The sequence below is a fragment of the Parambassis ranga genome, chromosome 7 (assembly GCF_900634625.1).
Source record: "Parambassis ranga chromosome 7, fParRan2.1, whole genome shotgun sequence".
NCBI classification, from domain to species: domain Eukaryota; kingdom Metazoa; phylum Chordata; class Actinopteri; family Ambassidae; genus Parambassis; species Parambassis ranga.
This window is the reverse complement of record NC_041028.1, coordinates 13,138,172-13,163,904: the sequence shown is the minus strand read 5'-3', so window position 1 is coordinate 13,163,904 and position 25,733 is coordinate 13,138,172. Positions and strand designations below refer to the sequence as shown.

Below are 25,733 nucleotides of genomic sequence, written 5' to 3'. Positions count from 1 at the left end.
TGCTGGTCTGGCACTTTAGGAGTTTGTTTCAATAGAAGGCTGGAATTGTATCTGAAGCTGAGAAGAACAAGAGGTTGGATCATTTTCATGCTAAAATTAAGAAAATATAAGAAGATGAAACACTGGAAAAAACCTTGTCTGATTTATCAATGAACTGAAACTGCATCTGAAACTGAAAAGGTTGAAATTTTTAATTTTATTTTGGGAAGTAATTGTTTCACACCGGAAGTAGTAAGGACGTACCGACGCGTTGTGACTTCCGGTGTGCCATAAAACCGCTGTGCGTATTTCAGGTTTGTTTAACCATTTCAACTGCTCTGGAACAATTTTACCATTCGGGGCATCCAGGCGCTTAATTTGAGACACGGATATTTCTATATGTTCCGCAGACTGTAACTTCAACGGCTGTATTTGCTATTGTTTTTAAAAGAGTGTCGTTAGCTACAGTAGTTGTTAAGCAATAGCTACGTATGCTAGTTTTGGCTAGCTAACTTTGGCTTGCTAACGCGGTAGCATCAACCACTGGACTAACAACACACAGTGGGTTTAGAACCAATTAACTTTTGTGACATCAAAATTTATTTGATAGCATATATGGCAAATTTTTTTCTATTTCTCTCCTAAATTATAATTTTAGCGCGCTTTCGCTAACGCTAGCGTACATATGTTTCCTAATGATGGCCCATGATTCAAACCGTGTCTAAACATCAGTTATGAGTTAAGAACTCATAGTTTATGCGCTCCAAATATCATGAGATGTTCTTAAACGTAGCTCAACTAACATAAGGTAGACGGTACTTTTAACAGCTAATGCAAAAGTAAATTCTAGCAATGATCTGAATGAGTGTTAGGCTTTTCTCTGTCATGGATCTGTTGTAATGTATGTCAAAATGTATTTATAGCAAATGTGATCTTAATGATTAAAATGTTTGTGATGCGAAGCAGGCGGTGGAGAGTGAATGCTGATGGGGGACGAAAAGGAGACCTGGAAAGTAAAAACTCTTGACGAAATCCTACTAGAGAAAAAGCGCAGAAGAGAGTTAGAAGAGAAAACAGACCCCAAGCGCCAGAAAAATGTAATGTATATTAGCACTACTTGATTATTACACATATATGAACAAAAGCGTGAATTATAACATCCTAGTTTTATTTTAAAAATGTACGCATTGTGTTTAAACATGATAAACTTAACTAACATAACTTTTGTTGCTTTTGTTGTCAGCATGAGTTTAGATGAATGTATTTGAAGACATTTCAATGGTCTATTTTTATTTATTTATTTATTTTTTTTTTGCACAGTCCTCACAGGGCCTTGTTGCACAGGCGGATGATCGGGAAGCCAAACGAGACACTCCGGAGGAAGGAGAATTACGGGATCAAAGAATGGAAATAACAATTCGTAATTCCCCGTACACACGGGAAGACTCAACAGAGGACAGGTAAAAGGAAAAAAAAAGTTTGTGACTGATGTAGTGTGGTGGTATGGTAAATAATAATTTTGCTTCACAATATTTTCTTTATGTTTATGGTAGAGGAGAGGAGGATGAATCGCTTGCAATCAAGCCTCCACAGCAGATGGCAAGGAAGGATAAATCACACCATAGAAAGGAGGAGAAGAGAAAAGACAAAAGACGTCATCGCAGTCACTCTGCAGAAGGAGGTATAAACAGGCATATTCACCAACATGTTTTATATCTAAAGACACCTCATGGTTTTCAACTTATGTTTCTTTTTATTGATACAGCAGGAAAACATCCACGGCCCAAAGATAAAGAAAAAGAGAGAGAGAGTGATCGCAGGAAGCGTCAGTGGGAAGAAGACAAAGCCAGGCGTGACTGGGAGAGGCAGAAGCGAAGGGAACAGGCCAGAGCTCATTCACGCAGAGAGAGGTCAGTGCCAAACACACAAGGCTATTAATTCATACATTTTAACAAGCCAAAGAAAACAGCAAAAAAAAAATTGAATTTTCTATTGTCTAAACAGAACCCTAGTGGACTCTTCTGGGTTTTTTTTGGAGCACAGGGACCGACTGGAGCAGCTGGAGCGCCAGCGTGAAAGGGACCGAAAGCTGCGCGAACAGCAGAAAGAGCAACGCGAACTTAAAGATCGGGAGAGAAGGGCTGAAGAACGACGCAAAGAACGAGGGACTCGACGAGAAGGTCAGAGACTAAAACATAACAGCTGCCTTTGCACATAGGTACCTGCATCCCTCTGCCGTCAGACTGTATGCTAAGCTAAACATACTTTGCCACTAGTTATATATCAAAAACACAAAGCTAATCAAGTGGTGATCTTATTTGGCTCTGAGAAAAAAAACTGTTGGGACTTTAAAACCTTATTAACTGTGACACAAAATTGGTTGCAGTGCTTAATGAGAATTCTTTTTTGTTTTTAACGCAAAGTGCCATCTCACCATCGGATGTTACCAGATGAATACGATGACAAGCCAAAACAGAGTAATCGTAGCCGCAGCCCTGTCCGTGTTCCCAGAGAAAGGTCAGAGCAGGCTGAACTACGGAAAAGTGCAAGTGAGTTTTGGTTTTAGAGCTGTGTGTCATTACATTTGCGTACATTAAAATATTTTTTTTTTCCATAAGAACCTGCTGAGTTTAGCTCACACTATGTTTTGTGCTTCAGCATCAAAGGAAGAGAAACCAGAACTTGCTGACTTGCTCGCTGACCTGCAGGATGTCAGTGACAGTGAAAGAAAAACCAGCAGCCCAGAATCTTCCATGGGTAAGGTCTAGTAATAACAGATTACTTTTTTTAAATTAAAAGACCAAACACTCTTTGAAAATGTTGTTCGATTGAACAAAATGAAGATAATAACTTTATTATGTCCAACACCATTAGTTTTGAAGAGAAGTAGCGCCAGATATACTGCAGGAATCTTACTAGAGGACTGAGCAGTGTCAGAACTGCAGCTGAATTACCCCATATTATTTCTATATGTCCTTTAGCATCAGGATCAGGCTCTGAGGAAGAGGAAGATGACGATGATGAAGAGGAGTCCAGCAGCCAGAGCCAGAGTGAGGGTGAGGAAGAGGAAGACGAAGAAGAGGAGTCTGTTTCAGACTCAAGAAGATCTGAGCAAAGTGCAGGTAAACGGGTCTTCAACTGTGGCAAACATGGCTTTATGACATTTATTTAACATGGACTTTCTGCTTTCAGAGGATGTGAGTGAGGACGAACACTCGGAGGAAGACTTTGAAGAGGAGAAAGAAAATGGAAATCACATACCTGCAGGTGAGTAAACCGCTGATTTCTTTGTAGATACTCCATTGTTTTTCTACTTGTGGATTTCATGAAATGAAGCGGTCGAGAGCAAATAATATCCACACCTGAGCCTTTTCTGCAAGGGCCATTAATGGGCCTGTACTACAGTAGTAGTAGAACTTAAGTGTATTTTGCAATCAAAACAGAACCATTTAAATGACATCTGAAATTGAGCCATTATAGTCATGAATGATAAAAATGAATCGGCAAAATATTAGCATTAATATTTGTTTATTATGACAGTGAACAGAATATATTTGTGTTATACACTGTACGTCACACAGAAACGCCAGATTGTACTTATGTTAATATGTGAACTGTGAAAGTTATTAGCAAAGGACTGATAACAATTATTAATTGTATCAAGATATAGATTGCTAAAATTTGCATCTGCAGCATGACAGGCTTATTAAAATTCTCATCTTAAAAGCATTTAGCATCGCTAAAATGATTTCACATTTTGCCTCACAGTGCCAGAGTCACGTTTTGACCACGACTCAGAGGAGAGTGGTGAAGACATGGAGGAAGAGGAGGAAGAAGAAGATGAAGCAGGAGACGGTGACCCAACACCCCAGTCACAAACTCATTCACGTTCCCCGACTCCTGAAGAGAACTACATCCCAGACTCTCCTCCAATTTCACCTGTCGAGCTGAAGAAGGAGCTGCCCAAATATATGCCCGCTTTACAGGTCAGCGCCAACATGACACAACTACAATGTGAGTATTATGTAAGTGTGCATATGTAATCATCTCCAATTCTAATTTGTGCTCAGGGTTGCCGCAGTGTTGAAGAATTTCAGTGTCTGAACCGAATAGAGGAGGGAACCTATGGTGTTGTATACAGAGCCAAGGATAAAAAGACTGGTATGAAGTTTACCACCTGGATTTTTTTGCATTTAAGATTTTTGGATGTGGTTATTGATAAGGATTTATGATTTTTGCAGATGAGATTGTTGCCCTGAAAAGGCTAAAGATGGAGAAGGAGAAGGAGGGCTTTCCTATCACATCTTTAAGAGAAATTAATACAATTCTGAAAGCTCAGCATCCAAACATTGTCACAGTACGGGTGAGCAAACTTTAAAAGTATTTATTCAAAAATGCATTGGTTATTGTATCTTTTCAAAGTGTTGTGGTAAATCTAATCATTTCTTACACTTACAATATCAGGAAATAGTTGTTGGAAGCAACATGGACAAAATCTACATAGTGATGAACTATGTGGAACATGACCTGAAGAGTCTGATGGAAACCATGAAGCAGCCCTTCCTGCCAGGTAATGCATGGTAGCATTAAGCTTTAGCTTTTCTCTGTGTGTTAAAAAACAAAATGGTAAGCCTTCTGTGTTTTTATTAAAATGCAACCACTTAGGTGAAGTAAAGACTTTAATGATTCAGCTGCTCCGAGGAGTCCGACATCTCCACGACAACTGGATTCTACACCGTGACCTGAAGACGTCCAATCTGCTGCTGAGCCACAAGGGTATCCTCAAGGTATGCAAGGACAGCTTTTTCCATTCAGACACTTTGAAATATGGCCAGGCTTATACTTCCTGCTGGACTGCTTAAGACAAGCAAACATTTGAGAGCTTGTTTGCTTTTACAACTCTTGTGATCAGTGAGTCAACTCATGGAGTCCACGGCAAAATGACAATATTTGGCAATAAAGCAATGACTTTATGTGAAATGTTGAAATGCTGGTTGGCTTAACTGCGTATTCAGAGCATTCAGTGTTGTCACTGTGTTTACTAGTAACTCGTGTTCATAACAGTCTTGTCAGGTCAACATTGAACCCAGGGTCATCAGCATGTTTGTTCATTCACTGTAGTGCAACGTTGCAAAAAAAGCAAGTTTGTTTTATAGATTTACTCAAAGTGCTACACCTAAAACAGAAGCCTCTGGGATATAAGATGATTTAAATCTGAAACCAGTTCCAGCACTGGAATGATAATAAGTAATATCACACCTAAAACACTCAAAAGAAAATAAGTTCTTATACAGATGTTTTTCTGATTTAATATAGTAGCTAGCAGTAGTCCATCTCCAGATGCTTTCAAGTTAGCAGTATGACCAGTTCAATTGCAGAAACTTGATTAAAAGTCAATTAGAGCATGAATTTCGTGTGGAATTTCACAGTGGAGTGTGTCCGTGTATAAATAAACTTTACGTTTGCAGTGTTTTGCCAATAGAAACTCACACCTCTTTCTTTTCAATGTGTGTATAGATTGGTGACTTTGGTTTGGCCCGGGAGTACGGTTCCCCCCTGAAGCCCTACACCCCAGTTGTAGTGACTCTGTGGTACCGATCGCCAGAGTTGCTGCTTGGAGCCAAGGTGAGATTACAAGCAGGAGCATAAAGAAATATTTGGCTTAAGATACCAAATACCACATAATGCTGTAAAGGTTCTAGACTGTAGGATCTATGCAGATAGACAGCAGAGAGCCACCAGAGAGCTTTCACACATGAAACACACTGAAAGAAAAAACTGCTAGGCAGACTGTCTACTTTATATGTCTGTGGAACACCACTATGTTTGTTCTTCTCTCCGCAGGAGTACTCTACAGCCGTGGACATGTGGTCAGTGGGCTGCATATTTGGAGAGCTCCTCACCCAGAAACCCCTTTTCCCTGGAAAATCGGAAATTGACCAAATTAACAAGATTTTTAAGGTAAATGCTTTTGTTTGCTCTTCAAACTAAATCATATCCTTAAAGGGGAGAGCTCCTCTGTTAATGACCTGTTAATTTAAAGTGCATGGTCTGGTAGTCACCGTGCAGCACTGCAGTGCACCACAGGGGGGAGCTGATGAAACTTGAAATCTCAGTGCTTTGCATTTGATGATAAAATGCAACTTTATGGACTGATGTCATTGATTTATGTCTGAGTCTTCACCAGTGATCAATTAAGGAGCTTTAAACTGGTCTACGTGTCTGCCACGTGTCTGTGGTTGATGAGTACATCAAAGACACAGTGGAAATATGTCACGTCCATGTCTTCTTACACCAAAAGCATGTCTGAAAAGTTGTGTGTGTGTTAACTGTAGGATCTGGGGTCACCCAGTGAGAAGATCTGGCCCGGCTACAGTGAGCTGCCAGCTGTGAAGAAGATGTCTTTCACAGAGTATCCCTACAACAATCTACGGAAGCGCTTTGGTGCACTGCTGTCAGACCAAGGTTTTGACCTAATGAACAAGTAGGTTTCTGAGTCCACACCTAAGACTCATGCCACACTACACCTCACACACTGGGATGTCTGTACATGTGAGAAACATAGAAAGGAACAGATCAAATATCTGTAATATTGTCCATTTTGACATAATTTTTGTCTGTTAAAATATTCAGTGAATGCCTTTTTTAGGCTTTTTTAGTCTTGGAACACATATTCATGCAATTGATGAAAGCATGTAACTAACACTCAGCATGGCTCCCACAGTGGAAATTGTCTTACACAGACAAACACATTTGTAGTCTGTCAGATACTGCTCCTCTTTCCAGCGCACTTCTGGCTAGCTAACATAAAACATGACAGCAGTAGTAGATTGGTAATTCATCAATATGCCCCAGCAGAAGTTCAGTTTCTTCCCATCATTCCATACGCTCACCATGGTGATGCTCCACAGTACAGGAAAATGTTTTAGAAAACACAAATCTAATACGGAAAATAATTTTCACACAGTTCAAAGGGGTCACAGTCCTTTCTTGCACATTCCAGGAATCAGCATAGTTTAGCTGTTGCAAAAAAGAGCTTCTCAGCTCGCCTCTCAGATCTCACCCACCCACAGAGTCTTTTGTCTACACCTGTAAATGACAAAACCATACTGCTCGGTTAACTCACAGCTGCAGAGGATGGTAACAACATGTCTACTGTGCTGCCGGAGGGATCACGGTTCAGTGGAAGTTTGGCGCATATCCAGGGCTGCTGAAACCTTCCAGCTGTCAGAAGACTCAGAAAGCATTTACTCAGGGACAGATTCAGACCAGTGCAGGTCAACACGTTCTGTAGAGAAGATAGATAGGTAGACATCACAGGGCTGCTTGGGATATCACACCCCTCTCTGTCGGAAAGTATTTAGGCAGATTGAGATTGAGGCATTTACACGTCCAACATGCAGCTGATCTATACCAAATACAGCTGTTTTACATACATGTAGAAGTTGTATATTGTTGGCTGTTAAAAGTGCTGTATCAGTTCTGTGTGCTGTTGTCCTGCACAGTCTTGTTGCACTGTTGTATGATCTTTATCTTGTGTATGTTTTCTATGAAATCAGAAGTTTTTGTGACAAACTTTACTTTAGGGCACAAACAAATCACCAGATCAGAGCTGAGTTATGGCTAGCTGACTCACTGCTCCTGCATTAAATCGCTATTGGCTGTGAGAAAGCAATCACCATACACATTTGCTTTGATATAACTGTTGTTTTAATCCCAGTGTGTACCCCTCCTGATAAAAAACAGAGATTTTCAGACTTGTGTAGCTCATTCTGGCCCAACTCATATGTGGAGTACTAATTATCACACTGCAGCAGTGCTCTAATTATGCTGTGTTTATCCTGTCATTTATGATTAGGGCTCCTTGGACAAACTCTCAGACCCCTTTAGAGTGTCTGCCTAGGTGTAGCATAGTTAATACATGAAGATTTCTGCTCAAACCACATCATCTGTGTCATCATCCGTACTTATAACTGGTTGATTTTCCCTTGTTTTCTTTTTTCTAAACACATTTATGTTACACAGAACTTCATCAATGTTTAGTTAACATAGAGGAGATAATGAAATCGGATGCTAAGGCAGCTTACTTAAAACAACCTGTATATCTACGTCCGTCTCAACCCCTCTTGTCTCATTTATTGGCCCCGTTCATGTCACTATTTTCTGGCTTTGGCACAGAAAGATGAATCCACCATGCTTAATCTGCCTACAAACCCCTGATAGGTTTTCCAACTGGGGAAATGAGCTAAACGCCAGACTTGTTTGAATAAAAAGGAATCTGAGGTGAGAGCAGGCGCTCGGGTGTCTGGCACCAGATTACCAAAATAAATCCAAAGTGAAGTTTTACCATTTCTAATCATTCAAACCACAGGCTTCTGTGCAGATGAATGTGAACTGGACTGTTGACTGTTTTTTTTCCAGATTCCTCACCTACTGCCCCAGTAAGAGGATCTTATCAGATGAGGGACTCAAGCATGAGTACTTCAGAGAGACACCGCTCCCCATTGACCCCTCCATGTTTCCCACCTGGCCAGCCAAGAGTGAGCAGCAGAGGGTGAAGAGAGGCACCAGTCCTCGTCCACCCGAGGGAGGCCTGGGCTACAGTCACCTGGTAAGGACATTAGGCTCCACTTTCTCCATTACATACAGCTACCAGGCTTTCTGAATGCTGTCTGTGTTAAATAGATTACAGACCTACAGGCTTCTGCTTTGTGTCCGCGTATTTCCTCCTTGTGTTTTCCATGATGAGCACCCTTTAGTTCCTAATGTGTTCAGCAGTGGTCCTACTCATCCTGAAATTTGAGGATAGTAAGGATATTTTTCAGAGGAAGTAAACCTTATTTACAAATTTGACAATGCAAAACATTTATCAGTTCCTGATAAAGAGTGGATAGTTTGTGAGATATTAAAAAAATGTTTGAAACGCAATCAAAATGTTTTATTGTATTTGTTTCGAAATGTAACCGGTATAATATTGATTTATTTCCATCATCTCTGCAGGGTGACGATGACCTGAAAGACACAGGCTTCCACCTGACAACCAGCAACCAGGGAGCATCTGCAGTTGGCCCAGGATTCAGCCTCAAATTCTGAGCCTGTAGCTGCAGGATGCCTGGCTGCTGAACAGAGAGGAACTGTGGAAACTGTTTGTTTGGAAAAGAACTGCATCAGTGGTTTACTACTGTTGGCCAGATCAGCATCTGATCAATTACCACTGTTACCAAATAGTCAGGACTGTCTAACAGCAAGACTGATGGCTAAAACATGTTGAATTTCCAGCGTCTTCTTTGTGTTTTTAAGGCATTTCATAACCTGAGATGTGACCATTTTAGCTCTTAAAGAGGAGACACCATCATAAATCTGTTAGAAGTATGTTCTCATGTTTGACTTTTGTTTTATTTTCTGTTTCATACTTCATGAGAGAGGGCCAGATTTCTAAATGGTTGGTATTTCCTGGCTGCCCGAGCTACTGTATAATGATGCAGCATTGGCTGCGTGTCCCATCCAGCATAATAGAAAATTACTCTGCTCACTTGATGACAGGGAGACAATGTTTTTGCTAGAAATAAAGTTTGAACTTTGTTTTGTCTGCAGTTTTCTCTGTATGTATAAACTCTGTCCAAACTATGCAAATACAACTGCACACTGCCAGAGCTAAAGAAAAAAAAATGAAGGGAAGTTGAGCCTAAAAGAAATCCAGCCTTCAACCCAGCTCAGTAGTCGCTGTCCAAAAGTGATGTCATTCTTTGCACTGCACACTTTGTCTCAATACTTTGTTCTTTCAGGGGAAAAGCGGCCCTGACTTCGCTCTGCCTTTGTTTGCAGATGGCAACTTCAGAATTAAACCAATAAATTCTTTGATTTCGAGCCAAAGAAAAATAAACAGTGCAGGTTCGGTTACTGCAAGACGGCTCACCACTTTCACTGGAACAACACAGAATGCTTCTCTGTCCACTGTTGCTGCTGCTTCCAGAGCCAGCACTAAATGGAAATGTTCATTAATCACTTTTATCTGTCCCTTGCCCCCGCCGGAGCCCCTATTTGCAGATTATTACACCTGATGTGTTGAATAAGCTTGGAAGGAGAGCTGCTTAGTGGAACTGACTGCTCAGTCTCTGGAGGCAGACTCCTGGCTTCACTGAGAGGCTAGTAAAGTAAGCTAGACGTCTGAGGTGTTCCATATGCGGTTTAAGGTCCAAATGGTTCCAAAGACTGTAGACAACATTGCTTATTCTGGCTTTAGTTGCTTACTTTGGTCAGTATGTAAATTATTCAAATGGCAGGCATCTAAGCAAAGCCTTCTGTAACTTATTCTGGTCCCTGAAAAGAAACACAGAGGGGCCGTGGCCAGGCTTTTTATTAGACTAATAATCCTAATAATCTCTGAATTAGAATATTACTCTATCAAACTTTATTTAACCCTTTTATGAAGTCATGGGTAGCCTTTGACACCATTTATGCTTCAGTAAGACATTACAGAAGTCCAGTGCTGATGGACCCAAAGTCAGGCAGCACAGATTTTCATCACCAAATAAAATAAAAACTGTCTGCCATACCCAGCTTTTCACCATCAGCAAGGATTTTCCACAAAACATACAACCTGTCTTAGAACATTTATTATTTGCACCTATGAAAACACACTTACAGTCAACAATAGATGTGGAAGATACAAGGAAAAAAACAGAAATATGTGCCCTAGTGAATGAGGTCTCCTGGTGACCATGTGAGTGAACATGTCCTGCTCAGTGTGTGGAGGTGCCATTGCGCCGCCCTCAGAATCGCACACGTACCCTCCAAGAGTACTTGGTGAGAACTTTGTCTCTTTTCTTCACAATGCAGGTGTATAAGCCTTCGTTGATGGCGTTGGCAACTATTGTGATGTGGTCGTCCTTCAAAGAGATGTAGTTAGGGTGAGAGAACTCCAGCAGCTCCCCGTCCTTGTACCAGCTGAACGAGGAGTCAGAGGTTAGATGCAGCTCAGAGAAATGATGCTGGAACATCATCGCAGCAGCTGAGACACTTACTATACTTTGCCTTTCTTTGATGCAATCTTCTTCCCACAGCGAAACGTAAGTTTCTTGCCTTCCACGACCAGCTTGTGTTTGGTTCTTGGAGGAGTCACAGTGGGAGCTACAGTGGGGAAAGGGAATTCTGAAAAGGATGGAGAGGAAACACTTAAGTTGGTGAACCACAATAATGATCTTCCTAAGAGGAGCTAAGGGAGACATGATGCTGCAGTGTCTGCAATGTCACAACCCCCTTTTGCCAAAACCCCTTGATTACCGTCAGAATTTGTGATGCAAACCTGATCATGTCAGACAGCTTGCTGACCTGCCGGAGGCGCCTCGCCTGTCTTATCAATATAATCTCTCCCATCTGGTGTCTGACAAACACAACAGCCCGCCTTGTGATCAGCTCAATGTCTGCTTAAAAAACAGTCGTTCTCGTTAATGCCACAAAAATCCAAATTGACCTTGTGTGTCTCTAACCCTCAAGCCACAGTCTGAAATTCCAGCGGTTTGGAGTCACTCAGGAATTTTCCACAGCCGTACAACGTCTCCCAATCAACAATGAGGAACAGATTACTGTGAGCCAGGAATCGTATCCTCTTGCCTCTCTCCACACTGTCCCCTGTTGCTGACAAAAATCTCAGAAAGCCACAACAATCTATGAGCTGTGATGGCTAAGAGGAGCCATTTCCTGTTGTGCAACAGGAGACCTCAGCACCAGAGCATCCTGCAATAAACCTAAAGAGTCAGGCTGTCAGATTGGTGATCAGAGAATCAATCAAGAATCAAGAATCTGTATTGTCATTATGCATAGCACAACTAAATTTTGTCTGGTACACTCAGAAAAGGCAATATATACTAAAAGACAATAAATACAAAAAATAGAATAATATGTGGTGAGACTGCAACAAGCAGGTGCCAGCTAAACTGCCCCTTATGGGGCGCTCAGAGATGCTTTTCTGGAGGCACTGTTACTCCCCAGAAATGAAACACACCCCCCCTCCAGTGGCAAGTGTAATCTCCCTTTCAAATCAGCTCCTTGAAAACCTCCATCGCAGCTCTGCACCACTGGACCTGTTGGCTCCTGTTGCTCCATTGGCAAACGGTTCACAGTGCTGCTCAATTGAGAGAAAACTTTTCTTTCTCTTTCTTTTTTTTTTCTCTTTTTTTCTTTTTCTCTGGACCGCTGCTGCTCTTGCGTCTTACCGTAACAGAAATCACAGCTGGACGGGCAGTGCTTCTGCATCAGCCTGCGCTTGCTGTCGCAATAGCCTTTCCGAGCCCAGGCTGGACAGATAAATAACCGGTCCAAACATCCTGGAGGAGACGAAAAGGAAGGGAGGGAGGGAAGGAGGGAGGGAGGGAAGGAGGATCAGACAGCAGTGCAAGAATTTAAATCCTCAATCCGTTTTTTGTGCCAGTGAAAATGACTCACTACAATACACACTAATGATGAGTCATGAGTAGTTTACACTGTATTCATTAATGCCACGTTGGCTTTTAGTGTAAGCCGGCAAACACTGTGGTCTGCACTTTAGTTCTAGACCAAGAATGCATCACAGGTTTTGCACTAGATTGACTTCTAGTCATGCTGGGATCAGACTGCATCATATGTTTGCACCGTGTCACATCAGCAGATCTATTAAAGGATAAAGGATTAAAGGATACCTTTGCTGTGCTTTCAGCCTTATCTACCTTACTGTAAATATGAAGTATGGATACAGTGTAAAGAACAGTGGGTTTTTTCAATGCTCCGGGGTTCAATGTCAAATTCTTCCTGGAACCCATGACGACACTGGTTCTTTCAGGTTGTTTTACTGTGAATACAGAGGGCACTTCAGATGCTGGTAAGAGTCAGTCAAACTTCCTGTTTCATTTTTTTTTAGCTCCAGGCATGGCGGACTACAGTAACAGCTTGCCATGACCTACACGGCATATCAGGAAGTTGGAGTCAAGGATCTCTGACTGCTTTGTTGCTCCACCTGACAGCACAGGACCTGCTCCTCTTTCATTTTGGCACATTTAATGACAGCGTCTTAAACTTGTCAACCTGGTGAAAGTGGAGAAACTTTACAGATGCTGTGCTGCATGTCTGTGAAAGTCTACTCAGCACTCACTGCTCATTTGTGTCTCTGACCCCACCTGTCCTTTGGGCCTGTCATGTAGTCTGATCCCAGCAGGAAACCAGGAGATGAAGGCTGTTAAAGCCTCGAAACCATAGGTGTGTTTATAATGTTGTACATGTGACGGTAGAAACACGTAGAGCGTACCATAGAGCCGGTGCAAACCCCACACCTCATCCTGTGTGATCAGCTTGCGCCCTGTCAGAGTTGCATTTAGGTGCATAATGGCTTTGGGGTCCATGGAGTGCATGAGTCCTAGGACGTGGCCAATTTCATGTGTTGCCACATGGACAAGATCTGTCAGCCAGACACCTGCAGCAGAGTCACATTGTGAGTTAATGTGGGTTAAATATCATTAGTTCCAACAAACACCATGAAGACGCCTGCCTTTCTTCCAGCTGAAGCGCATGTTTCCCAGAATCCAGTATTCGTGGTCGTCAAAGTGGATCTCACCCGTTGGCGGGAAGAATGCATGAGCCAATTCTCCTGTGATGCCGTCAAAACAATGGTGCAAGTGGGAGTGCCAGCAGTCTGTGTGGTTGGCGGGGTAGAAGCCTGTGAGACAGGGAAAGACAGAGAGAGACATACCTCAGAGCAGAGGAGGGAAACCCTAACTCTAATATTTCTGCTCAGTGCAGACTACAGCAGGGAGATGATGAATGACAAGACACAGAGCCTTTTCTGCAGCCTCCCAGCAGGATGACAACCATTCCTCTCACTGTCACTGAGAATTTATGCCGGGCTCTGGAGTTTGCACCCAATGGGACAGATAAAGTATAATTTAGACTGCTTCAACTGTGGCTTAACATGTATGGAAGTTGTTAAGCGTTGCGTTTTTTTTTTTCATTTAGAATTATGAATCATGCTGAATATAAGCTGAGTAATATAGTCACAATCCTGTGATTTAATGAGTTTGGAGGCAGAGACTTTTTAGTGATGACAGCATGGAGAGAGAAGCAGTAACAGCAGAGCAGAGAGTCTGGAGCTCAGGGCCAAGCAACAGCTGCCGGGGGCCGATGCAGACACGCAGAGTACCCACCGATCTTAATGTCTGCTTCTTCGTCGGATGGCACCTCTCTGAATGTGAAGGGAGAGACGTCGCTCCACATGCCAAAAGCCTTGGCAATGCCTCGACGTGTGTCGCTGGCATTTATCAAGTTTGTAGGAAAAGACAGCAACCTGCTCAGAAATGACAGCGTTATGTGGTTAATACTGTTCCCTGTGCACATTCCTTTACAGCACAGCAATCTGCCAAAACACAATAATGACTACTGTTCAGATTATTCCCACAAGCTCTGCGAGTACAGCTCTATTACTGAGACTTTATTTTCTCTTACTTAAAAATAGAATGCTTTAAAGGTCAGCTGGTGTAAACTGTTCAATTTAAATACTGTGTCCAGTAAGTCTTGACCAATCAACAAAAGTCTCTGACTGGACATTTTTCATTCAATCTCCACATTACTGCATGGCATCGCTTCACAGCTCCAGACAGTATGAGGTCTGGAACACTTAGTGCAGCAGAATTTAGGTGTTTTCTGCCAAACCTGAGCAGTGTGAGTGCAAAAGTCTGAGTTTAGTCATTTTTATACATATGATGAAAACAAGTCACTCAGTTTTTGGTGAAATCTTTTAAAGCTACAGTATGGCGTTCATATCTCCCCTTCTGGCGGTGAGAGTAATTACACATACAATAGAGAAATGTTGAAGAGGAAACGCAGCACGCCACTAATGATGCTTGAAAACTAGCATAGGCTGTCATCAAGTCTAAAATGTGCCCATGGCTGCCATTGATTGGTCACCACATGCTGCTGACAGTCAGCCAGCACCATGTGAATCAGCTTGAACACAACAAGACGTTCATTTATATATAAAATGTTCTGTGTGCAGCTAACCCACATTAAGAGTAGCTAGAACTGCAATAAATGTTTGCTCACGCCTACTTCAGCTAAACTTTTTGTGATTTCCTCCCAAAACCAGCAATCTATCTCACATGTTGGAGCTTTTCATCAATGTTCCCAGAAGCAATTCTTCTGGTTTATTTTCCATTTCCTACAACAGTGCTTGGCAATTGTGTTGTCTGGAGGAGAAACTGCCAATAAATACTTGTATGTGAGCTTGAGCTTGTCCCATTTCAGCTGCTCCGGAGTCAAGGTGTAGCGCTTGTTCCTGGAGAGGTGAAGCACTTGTGAGCGGGCCTCTTTGCGGATCCCGATGAGCAACACAGTGGTGTCAGCTTCTTCCTTGGACAAAGAACACCCTTTAATGAATCACCTTGCAATGTGACAAAGGCAATGAACACTTTTTCTAAGATCAAGATTAGTTGTCCCCCTGACACCTGTGCTCAGCTGCTACTTCTGCGTAACGCTGACTGTTTATTTCCACCCACAGTCAAAACATCTTCCAGAGATAACACTGGTGTCTGATCTCTCTTTGGGGATGAGCAACATCCACTCCAAATAATCACACCTGGATTTCACTCTGAGCCTATATGGCTGTTTTGCCTTTTATTGCTTTGTTGTGGTTCACTGTTGGCTGAAGTATTAATGATTGCACCAATTTATAAATACATAACTCTTTATGGAGATGGGTTTAAGCTATAAATACACCTTTTAACACCAGCAAAGGGGTCGTGATTCTGCTTCCTGTCCTGTCTGATGACTTCAGTGAGGTGCTGAGGAGGCAGACATTAAAACTGAACAACTGTTGAGGGTTCACAAAGACGTTCTGATAATCATAATGCATAATCATAATCGTGCATGATCTTTATGTATTTTACTAGTGCATACATATCTTGAACCAGGTGTAGGATGCACACTATTTCCTCAATATATGCTGCAGTATGCACAGTTTATTTAATGGTGGTTGCCTGTGCTAGGTTAGTACACGGAGTGTTTCCTATTTTCTGAAGTAATCCTATTGGTTTTTTGTTGAGGGACTCCATGAGATGCTGACATCTAGCATCTGTCCTATAGCTTACTTGCTTGAGGTTCCACTTGTGTTGGGAGTGTACCTAACCTAAAGTAAGAGCAAATAAAGATCCTAAAGCAGACTAGGAACTAAAGTTATTCTCGGTCAGTGCAAAGAAAAAAAGATTCTGTGGGTGAGTGTAGTCCGAAAGTATCTGCAAATAACTTTGCAGATACTTTCGGACCAAATAAATAGAAACTTTGCAAGGTCGCATGCTGTGATTTGATCTTTAATTGACAGAAAAACACTGATTTATGGCGCCAAACAGGCAGATTTTTACAGGCAGATTGCCAGTACCTTTTGTTTATCCAGGAGATCTTTGGCAGTTTTGTTGTGGCTTTGGTGACTAAAATAGTGTGTTGGTACTCATGACAGAACAACTTTTAAAGTTCTCTTCTAAAGTTTCATTTTTAATGTTCATATGACTTGAGTCCTATTTTATCTTCATGAGTTCTTTCTATAGACTGACTCCGATAACACTGCCTTTATTAAATGTATGATGATGATTTTTATTTTTTATTACTCAAGCCTTTATACAGGATTTATTTGCATATCACACTAAATACATTCATGCCAAGCTTAGTTACTCCAGCATTTTCATGCTGCAGACGGAGAGCAAATATTAAAGCCGCTTCCTTCGCTCTGTATTCTACACCCTGTCCTCTGGTTCCTGTTCCTGCTTCGCCCAATAGATGCAGAACTTCCTTCATTTCCTGACCAAAACAGTGAAAGCAGGGCAGACAGTCTGGCAGACTGCTCACTCTGATGTTAAGGACTAATGCAGAGGTCATCACTGCTTTCCTGACCTCAGCGGACGCACTTGCACTCATGCGGTCACTGTGTTTAAGGCCAGTTCCTTCTGTGTCACTGTGTCTTGTTCTGCAAATCTAATCCTAGCCACAAATAAAAATGAGCCATGAAACGAGTTCTCTAGACTAAACCTCGAAGCCGCTGAGAGTGCTCAGGACAAACCCCAGAGGAACCTGGTTTTGGGTGGTGGTGGTGGGGGGGTTTAAACATCTTTTCCAGAAACTGTTAAAACTGTTATGATTCTCATCCTTCATCTCAGAAGCACCGAAGCCTTTTCTTCTGTTTATAAACACACTTTTTTCTCAGTGTGTATCACCACATGTGCATGATAAAATGAATCTGAATACAATGACAACAGGTTTCTACACCAGGAGACACTTAAGTAATCCCCACCAGCAGTCTTCCATACATCACATAATTCCTCAGGGCATGACAGAGGATTCTTATGAAATCCATTGTTTGTACAACAGGTGATCTACAGGATATGAGTCTTTATGTATTGCTAAAACACCAGACTTTTTCCTTTAATTCCACAATAACTTTTCCATGTGGGCGCCAAAATGTAATTGTTTGAAACAATCACAAATGGCTTTTCATTCAAGCCTCAGCTTCACAGAAACAGAAATTAAAATGTTGCAAAGATGTGAATGAAGCTGTTTGAGCAAACTTAACAGAAACTTAAACAGACTTAAACAAACTTAACAGAACAGCCAGCAGCTGCTACATGTCGTGCAGTGGTCACAGCATACCTCTAACCTCCAGGAGGGAAACGCTGCGGTTTGCTGCATCCCTGCGAACAGTAGGCTGAGAAGCGCAGCAGCCAGCATAGGAGCGAAGCCCCCGGCGCTCCTTCTCAAACAGCTCACCATGGCTGCAGAATCAGCGCTCCAGCAAAACAAAAATAGAACAATCCCTCTGCGAACACCACTCTACCATCTATGGATACTACTTCTTGGCCATTGCACCTATCAGTGTGCGTTGGTGGCTGCTGAGCTCCAGTGTGCGCGGCGCAGTGCAGCCTGCGGAGCGGCAAGTAGAAGCAGCGCAGACTGCATCAGCTCTGCTCGGCTCTCTTCCGCGCAGTGCGCCTGCCAGCGGGTTGGGCTCACATTACTGTAGCTGGAGCAGGGGGTCAGTTGTCGAGACTATCTAATGAAAACCAAACGGCCGTCAAAGCACTTGTCGCAACCAGCAGGACGCACTTTAAGGAGAATCAGATGGTTTATTTCAGCATGATTTTGTAAGGTCTGTGTCAATCTGCCGGGAGAAGAATAATTTAGTCTTCTTCACATAGAGAAAAATAAATAGTTTGATGGATCCAGGCAATATGCAGAGTTTAATCAGCAGGTTTGCCTCTTGTCACCCATACTACCAGACCAATGGATAACGTAGGCTAAGTTAATGTTGTGATAAGGTGGACCAAAGTAAAAAGCTGACCATGTCAGTACTGTTGAACTTTAAACTGTAAACATTGACTCATGTGATGCTGTTCTTCACACAAACCTTTAAAAGACCAGTATATAGGATATAATGCCATCTGGTGGTAAGGCAGCAGAATTCAACCAACTAACCACAGTCTGTTCTCTCCATAAAAACAACAGTGGTCAAATGGCTGGTGTTTTTGCAAATATGATGTTATCCAGTCCAATTCAGAATCTAACCAAATCTTCAGTGTTAGAAAATGTAAGTTAAAAAAATGAAAAATAGGTACAAGTGTGATGATAACACTGATGACTGTATATTGTTAGTTCAGCTAATGAGAATAGAACAAAGTTAATTATTTTATTTCTATCTGCTTGCGACATGTCTCCTGTAAACATCTGTAAAAATACAGAAATAATATTACAGTTGTTTTTATGTTTCATGTTTGTTCTGAATGTGGTTTCAGATGGCAAATGTTGCTGTTTTTACTGATTTTCCAGACCTTAATCAAGGCATCAAAATAGTTTGTTATGTTGATTAATGAAATAGCTGTAGAACATTATCAAAAATAAAAAAAATGTTGAAAATAGGTGTTTTTGTTTTAGGTTACGTTATCTTTAATTAATTGGGCCTAGTTAATATAATAATGTATATGAGCTTTTTGTTTATTTGGTAATTTACCAAATAAAGGAACAAAATACAAGTCGGAACCGTAGTTGTAAGACGTGATTTCTTCGGTCTCTTCCCGGTGTTACACTCGCGTCGGAGGAAATGGCGCCCGTCAGGTGTAGCAGGGTTTATAGTGGCCAACCAGTCGAGTACCCTCCAAGTTGACACGTAAGCTCTCTGCTCGCCTCTCACCGCAGCGGCCTCGGCGGACACAGAAATATGTTTTTGAGAGGAGCGAAAGCCAGTTTGTGTCGAAAAGTGAAAACGTAGCAGGTAAGCGCTGCTGTCAGACATTTCCTCCTCTCTGTCCCCGCACATAGTACGTTAGCTCGTAGGCTAACTTGTTAGCTTTAATCCCATAATCTCAGTAGTTAGCTTTAGGGTTGTTTGCCTCTCCTGGTGCCCTTTTGTAGTATGTCTCAGTTAATCAACATATAAGTGATTATTTGACCTAATGTAACGTCTAAGCAGGTGTTTAAACACATCAGATTTGTTCCAGAAGTGTCTGACCTACTGAAACTGTCACAACACTCTTGTCAGCATACTGTCAAAACACAACAACCATACTAATAATATTTGTAGTGAAAACATTTTTTTAAAAGCTTTTTTTTTTTAAATATCATGGACAGAACAGGGTGTGTCTGCACTGCGGAGTCTTTTTTCAAATGATTTACCTTTTGTGCAGAGGAAGTAAGATTTTTGGTATTGGTAGAGGAAAGTAAAATCCCTTGCTGGAGTCTTTAGCAAAAATAATTAACGTAACTGTTTGCATGTTAAAAATAAATATTTATATTTTTTTGTTTCCTTCACAACTGCCCATATTGTCTTACACCTCATTTATGTGGGGAAATTGCATATATATATATATATATATATATATATATATATATATATATATATATATATATATATAAAGTGGTGATGCACCTTATCAGTTCTATTAGGCTTGTAATTTCAAATTCTAATTTGTTCTTATTTCTACAGGTATCAGAGGAACATTCGGGAACAAAGTTTGTGCTCTAGATGCCTTCTAGAGGGATGGCTAAAGACCAGAAACAAAGCAAGTCAGAAACATTTGTACTGGCTGGTTCCAATGGTCATAATGGCCAACAGTGGCAGACTGGTATGAATAACTCGGTGCAGAATCACCCTGCAGCCACTAACCACATGTCAAGGATGGCTCGTGTTGCCTCGCATGTCAAGCACAAGTGTGCGGCCTACGTGCTGGCGCTGAGACCATGGAGTTTCAGTGCATCGCTCACGCCCGTGGCCCTTGGTAGTGCTTTGGCATACAAACTGGACGGCTCTGTGGACTTGGTCATCCTGATGGTGTGTGCGGTGGCTGTTCTTGTGGTGCATGGTGCAGGAAATCTTGTCAACACCTACTATGACTTCTCCAAAGGGATTGACCATAAGAAAAGCGATGATAGGACTCTTGTGGATGAAATCTTGGCGCCACAGGATGTTGTCATGTTTGGCGCTCTGTTGTATTCTTTGGGGTGCTTGTGTGCCACTCTACTCTACTTTCTTTCTACACTTAGACTGGAGCACCTAGCCCTTATTTACTTTGGGGGACTATCCAGCTCTTTTTTATACACTGGAGGTAAGTGAAACATTAACTCAAATCTCTTGATAAGCTGCCTCACTGTTTATCAGCCACTCCAGTCACTAAAAGCAAACAGATCGTGCATGTACACTGCACATTTGCACCTTCTGAGTAGCAACACTCTGGTTAATCATTGTCATTTAGTAATTTGTTATTACTGGGTAAAAATAAATCCTTAGCTGTTTTTACACTTTCTGTCATGTTCCTACAGTCACCTGTTTGTTCAGATTTGGTTGACCTGGCCCCTTAAACTTGATCTTGCATGGCACTTATGTGTGAAATTTCTTCATGAAGTGAAGTTCACAGCTCACTTAGAAATTCTGCTCCTCTTTCTTAATAAATAAGTTATCAGTCTATTTCAGCCTCAATTTCTATATTTATTTATTTGTTTTGCATTTTATCTTGCATAACTTTTCTGATACTGAAACCTTTATTAGGCCTTTAATAATAGTTCTTGTTTTATTCCTTTACACAGGCATTGGACTCAAGTACGTGGCCCTGGGAGACGTAGTAATCCTCATTACCTTCGGCCCTCTGGCAGTCATGTTTGCTCATGCAGTGCAGGTCGGCTACCTCTCTGTGTTGCCGCTGGTGTATGCCGTCCCGCTGGCCCTCAACACAGAAGCCATCCTACACAGCAACAACACCAGAGACATGGACTCTGACAAGCAGGCAGGCATCGTCACGCTGGCCATACTTATAGGCCCCACACTTTCTTATGTCCTCTACAACCTCCTGCTCTTTGTCCCGTACGTGCTCTTTTGCATCCTTGCTACTCGTTATACCATCAGCATGGCGCTGCCTCTGCTTACGTTGCCCATAGCCTTCTCCCTGGAGAAGCAGTTCCGTAGCCGGTGCTACGCCAAGATCCCTCAGAAAACAGCCAAGCTCAACCTCCTCATGGGACTTTTCTACGTGTTTGGGATCATTCTGGCACCTCCTGGCAGCTTGCCATTACTGTGAATTATTAGCTTTGACATTTGAAATTGTGTTGTTTTAATACAGACTAGTTTATGTACCTCTTCGTATTTTTACAGAACTATCTAAAGGCTTTCACTGGCTTTAATTTATTCTTTAATTTATCATGAAAATTTAGTTTAGTTCTCTTCTGTAAAACTGAAGACTTAATCAGATGTATTTTTTTTCAGTATTATGCCTGCTGTAATGTGTTGGTACAAGTAAAGAAGTGTTCTAGAGGCGGGAAACATTTTCATCACATGATAAAGGTACAGTTGCCATATTCATATGAGGTTTTACAGACACAAGATATAACACATACAGCTAAACACGAATAAAGCATTCTTATCATTATTGTACTTTCTGTACAGTACTTTCTGAACATGCTGAATTTCTTTTTTTGGAGAGCCAAATAGTATTTTATTGGATTGTAATAAAACGCACTGATGCTGAGGTGACGTGTCTTCATTTTGGGGAAAAGATAGGAACCCAAAAAACATGCAGTAGACAAAATATGCTTCAATATTGGTTCAAGACAACTGAAGAACTGATGTTTTGATTCAGAATATGAACTGTGAGATGTGTAACGTGGTATATAGAGAAATATAGTCTAAGGTAATGCGTTTTCCTTCTGCTGGGGGAAAGATGCAAAGCTGGTGGGACAGTGATGTTTTTGTTATTAAAAGAAAGCATAATCTCAGACCTTTGTGTCTAACTGAATGAGGATTAAATTATAAAGCTGCGGACACCAAATAAACAAAAATACATCTAGAAACAGTCAGCCCATTTACACCCAGAGAAATAGCCTAAATATATGTCTATGTATATAAATCTTAATGATAACTAATACTTCAGAACATGTTCCATAAAGTCCTGCTGCTCACCATGACCTAAATACAGGATTTACTTTTCTCAATTAAGGTAAAATTGGATCTCTTGGATAAGCCCATTTCACTTCAGGCATGGAAACAATATGTAGTACATTTCAGAAATTAAATCATGAGTCCTGCCTTAGTTAATCATTACTTGAGTTAATGACAAAAGCCACATCTAATATATGTTTTAATTCATTTGTAGTGCACTGACTTTGTCAACATGTCACCATGAATAACATACAGTGGTTATGAATGTACCAAAAAATGTGTGTAGTTTGTCAGCAGGGGGCAGTATACAACAATTGTTTAAACAGCATGCACAGACAGCTGTCACATGCTTTGTGTAGTTATTGTTAAATATTGGTGTCATATATTTTAAGCTTACACTGTTGGCTGTCATATCTTGCTTCCTCATATTGTTTCTGCTAAAGACATAATTATAATGGCCATAAAAATAGCAGCAGTATTTTATTTCATGAATTGTCTTATTTGAATGAAATCTTTGTTTTAATGAGGTCTATACCACACTCCAATACCCACCCTGCTTCTATTGTATCTCTGTGTTGTCTGATATCCACCTATGGCCCTCGGGCATGCGGGGTAAATGAACTAGAAACTGAAAACTTTGACACTCCCATCTTGTAATCTTGTAATTGTTGTGAATAAATATTTCAGTAATGTTCAATATGCAAATCTGCAAAAATGCTTTGTAAAACATATAGTCACTGCAGACCCTACGGGCCTGTGTGTGACACTAGGAGTTCATTAAATGTGATGAGAAATGAGACAAAGAAAGACAAATAAGGAGCCCGAGGCATGAGCCAGCTAAATGTTGAAGGCCCCATGACCACCAGGAGGATGACAAAAATCGACTAATAAGTAAAATTGGGAGAAATAGCCTGTTTTTGTGGTATTTTTATATTTAGACTCTGCTGAGATTTCTCTGTTATATCAGTGGTTCTGATCTTTTAGTACCCATCAAAATTTTGACCCATTTCTTTATTAATACACAGGGACAACAAAACATATAAAAATCACTTTTCTGTACATCAGATTATGTGTATTTATTTACGAGGGGCTCCTGAACGCACCATTAGTAGTGACGCACTGTATGGGCGTGTTGTCATGGCTGTGTGCAGCAGCACCCCTCAGTGTAGTAAACACTTATTTGTCTTAAAAAAGCCCATGACAGCGTTGGGAACAGGGGGCAACATGGATTTTTATTTTATCACAAAGTAAAGATACCTGCAAAATACCCGGTGAGTAGCTACAACATGTAGGAAGTTGTTTTTTTTAATAGAAGCCTAACATGAGTTAGCTAGCTAGCGTCAGACAAGCTAGTACTACGCACAATACCAGCATCCATATACTGAGCATCCGATCATAATTGAACTTAATTAATGTTACATTGATTCTCGGCATATGTTGCAGACTGAGTGTGCATTTTCATAGACATGGAAGCTACTTGTCCTGTCAACGCCTTATATTCACATCAGTCCTATGTTACAGTGAGGGGGCGACAGGAAGCTGAATTTTTAATGTCAGCTGTTCGTTTGTGTGTGATGACACGTTGTCGTTGTTGTGATGACAGTGCTTATGTGTTGAATTCCTCAAATATATATTGTATAGAAGCCATTCACAGTATTAGAGTATTTACGCCTGACAAACTGTGAAAGAGATTTGGTTGTCTTCACCTGAGAAGGGTTGTAACTGGGACCTTAATTGACCAGCAACTGAAGTCAAATTCAGCTATCTTACCAGTGGGGAATCATGGTTGTTTCACTGTACCTACCAGTATAAAAAAGGTGTAAAGTGTACGTTGCATTGAGCAGGATGGGAGGGACATTAACGGATCAATCAAAGACAGATTCTGGGAGTTTAGGGATCACAAATTCATTTCAGTTTGCTTCAGGTGTTTTCTGTTCCAAGCAAGGCTGAGATATGATCCTATTCTATATTAGGAACTGGAAGTACAACATGAGACCTGCCCCATACAGCTGTCCTCTTTGTGCTCAGCAGAGATGCAGCTGTCACACACTGGAGCTGCAACTGGTCCCAGCTCAGACTATGCTTTGCCACACCTACTTAGAAGCAAAGTTTCAGTCCTCGGCTGTGTTTTTGTCTTGTCCCTTACTGGCTCCAGAAATCTACATTACAATAGTTGAGCTCCAAAAGATTAAGGTGTCACAGAGGTAAAGATTATTGAGAGGTTTTATTGGGAAGAAATGGCAAAAATATTATGTGGAAATACTAAAGGTAAGACAGTTTAATGTTTGGATTAATTATGGAAAACAATGTGTGATTGTGTACGTTTTTGTGTCAACAGTAGTGTTGATCTTGAGGGGCCCTGGCTCTGTTTGTGTTTGCATGTTAGTGCTTGATGTATTTCCCATACTTTTTGCACCATTTCAGGTTATAGCAACAGTCTCCCCAACACTTTTCACCTCACCTTTCAGCAAAGAAATAATGAACACTGATTTTGAAATTCTGAGCCCAAATGAGTCACCCAAATACAAAGTACCGATTCTTGCTACAGGCTAAAACAAGCATTATTTGCCTTGCACCTGACCCATTACTGATCCTTATAGGCAAGTTATCCTTTTATGTCTGGCTCAGGGAGCTCGTCCTTGTCTCTCTAATCTAGGTACACACCCTTCTCTTTAAGGTCGGTCTTTGTCTTTTCTTTTTTGGAACTAGCTCTGATTGAAAGATATAATTGTCGCATAACTACCTGGATCACAAGGACAGATAACCCTTCTCTATGTGTATTTTTACCAAAAACTTTGGCTTGTGTCCTCTGATTTAATTGGGAATGATCACATTTTCTTTGTCACTCTAAGATGATCATTATCAAATACCACAACAAGCACATTAATTATGCGCAATTTACCAAAAATGACAAATCTGAGATATATAAGGATTAAGCAAAAGGGTGGTATGTCAGGGGTGATATGATAAATCATGCATGTTTTTGGATTTAGCCTGTACAGTCAAGTCCTGCTTTCATATACCAGGCCAGATTACACATACACAAACAGAGAGAACATTGTTGATTTGATTTTGCAGTCCTAAACATGTTTTTCTGTAAAACAATAGGGGTTCTAAACAAAGCCTGGTTACCTGCAGGAATCCGCTGCTGTATCACAGCTCATATTTTAACAGTCCTTCCAGATGACTGACATCTGATTGTGGATGCATAGTGTGCCTGTGTCTTTTCGATAGAGAGCTGAGTTAAAGAATGCTTCCTTTGATATGTTTTGGCCCAACATGCCTATTACATTGACAGCAGCAGCTTTGTTTACCAGATGGGCGAGTG

The 25,733-nt window shown here is 41.1% G+C and overlaps 4 protein-coding genes across 11 annotated transcripts in view; 3 read left to right on the top strand and 1 right to left on the bottom strand.

Annotated features, from left to right (window-relative positions):
* The first annotated feature begins 231 nt into the window (after window positions 1–231).
* Window positions 232–9,351, top strand: cdk11b (cyclin dependent kinase 11B). Of its 7 annotated transcripts, none has more exons than XM_028409826.1 (20): window positions 232–280; window positions 946–1,076; window positions 1,300–1,439; window positions 1,533–1,660; window positions 1,745–1,889; window positions 1,984–2,159; window positions 2,403–2,528; window positions 2,638–2,736; window positions 2,961–3,101; window positions 3,172–3,246; window positions 3,748–3,965; window positions 4,050–4,140; window positions 4,221–4,342; window positions 4,444–4,549; window positions 4,645–4,766; window positions 5,497–5,604; window positions 5,824–5,940; window positions 6,315–6,463; window positions 8,401–8,590; window positions 8,980–9,351. In XM_028409826.1, the coding sequence occupies exons 2-20, from the start codon at window positions 960–962 to the stop codon at window positions 9,070–9,072; spliced, it is 2,463 nt and encodes an 820-aa protein (XP_028265627.1). In that variant the 5' UTR covers window positions 232–280; window positions 946–959; the 3' UTR covers window positions 9,073–9,351. The 7 variants fall into 7 exon arrangements, with proteins under 7 accessions (XP_028265627.1, XP_028265632.1, XP_028265630.1 ...); XM_028409831.1 differs by having other exon boundaries at window positions 232–293; window positions 1,748–1,889; window positions 2,023–2,159; XM_028409829.1 differs by having other exon boundaries at window positions 232–293; window positions 1,748–1,889.
* Window positions 9,352–10,580: 1,229 nt separating this feature from the next.
* Window positions 10,581–18,271, bottom strand: mmp23ba (matrix metallopeptidase 23ba). The gene is made up of 8 exons (XM_028410205.1): window positions 17,638–18,271; window positions 15,215–15,351; window positions 14,151–14,290; window positions 13,499–13,666; window positions 13,259–13,423; window positions 12,195–12,305; window positions 11,004–11,130; window positions 10,581–10,926 (listed from the first exon to the last, which is right to left on the bottom strand). The coding sequence occupies exons 1-8, from the start codon at window positions 17,755–17,757 to the stop codon at window positions 10,752–10,754; spliced, it is 1,143 nt and encodes a 380-aa protein (XP_028266006.1). The 5' UTR covers window positions 17,758–18,271; the 3' UTR covers window positions 10,581–10,751.
* An 801-nt stretch (window positions 18,272–19,072) lies between these two features.
* On the top strand, window positions 19,073–23,104 carry ubiad1 (UbiA prenyltransferase domain containing 1). Its single transcript, XM_028410013.1, has 3 exons — window positions 19,073–19,252; window positions 19,964–20,582; window positions 21,061–23,104. Exons 2-3 carry the CDS (start codon window positions 20,003–20,005, stop codon window positions 21,546–21,548), a joined length of 1,068 nt encoding a protein of 355 aa, XP_028265814.1. The 5' UTR covers window positions 19,073–19,252; window positions 19,964–20,002; the 3' UTR covers window positions 21,549–23,104.
* Window positions 23,105–23,536: 432 nt separating this feature from the next.
* Window positions 23,537–25,733, top strand: part of mib2 (MIB E3 ubiquitin protein ligase 2) — a 33,120-nt gene continuing 30,923 nt past the window's right edge. Inside the window, exon 1 of one of the 2 annotated variants that reach the window (XM_028409308.1) lies at window positions 23,537–23,676. Coding sequence is in view for 1 of the 2 variants with exons in the window: in XM_028409307.1 (XP_028265108.1) it covers window positions 24,643–24,673 (31 nt within the window). In the remaining variant the exon portion in view is untranslated. Of the gene's footprint in view, window positions 23,677–24,536; window positions 24,674–25,733 lie in introns of those variants that run through there. The other variant, XM_028409307.1, reaches the window with a different exon arrangement.

Coding starts and splice junctions, on each gene's coding strand:
- ubiad1 (XM_028410013.1), top strand. CDS start 20,003: ATGCCTTCTAGAGGGATGGCTAAAGACCAGAAACAAAGCAAGTCAGAA. Junction 20,583..21,060: donor CTCTTTTTTATACACTGGAG/GTAAGTGAAACA, acceptor TCCTTTACACAG/GCATTGGACTCAAGTACGTG.
- mmp23ba (XM_028410205.1), bottom strand. CDS start 17,757: ATGGTGAGCTGTTTGAGAAGGAGCGCCGGGGGCTTCGCTCCTATGCTG. Junction 13,424..13,498: donor GCGCTTCAGCTGGAAGAAAG/GCAGGCGTCTTC, acceptor ACTCTGCTGCAG/GTGTCTGGCTGACAGATCTT. Junction 10,927..11,003: donor TCAAAGAAAGGCAAAGTATA/GTAAGTGTCTCA, acceptor CTCCTCGTTCAG/CTGGTACAAGGACGGGGAGC.
- cdk11b (XM_028409826.1), top strand. CDS start 960: ATGCTGATGGGGGACGAAAAGGAGACCTGGAAAGTAAAAACTCTTGAC. Junction 5,605..5,823: donor AGTTGCTGCTTGGAGCCAAG/GTGAGATTACAA, acceptor TTCTCTCCGCAG/GAGTACTCTACAGCCGTGGA. Junction 5,941..6,314: donor AAATTAACAAGATTTTTAAG/GTAAATGCTTTT, acceptor TGTTAACTGTAG/GATCTGGGGTCACCCAGTGA.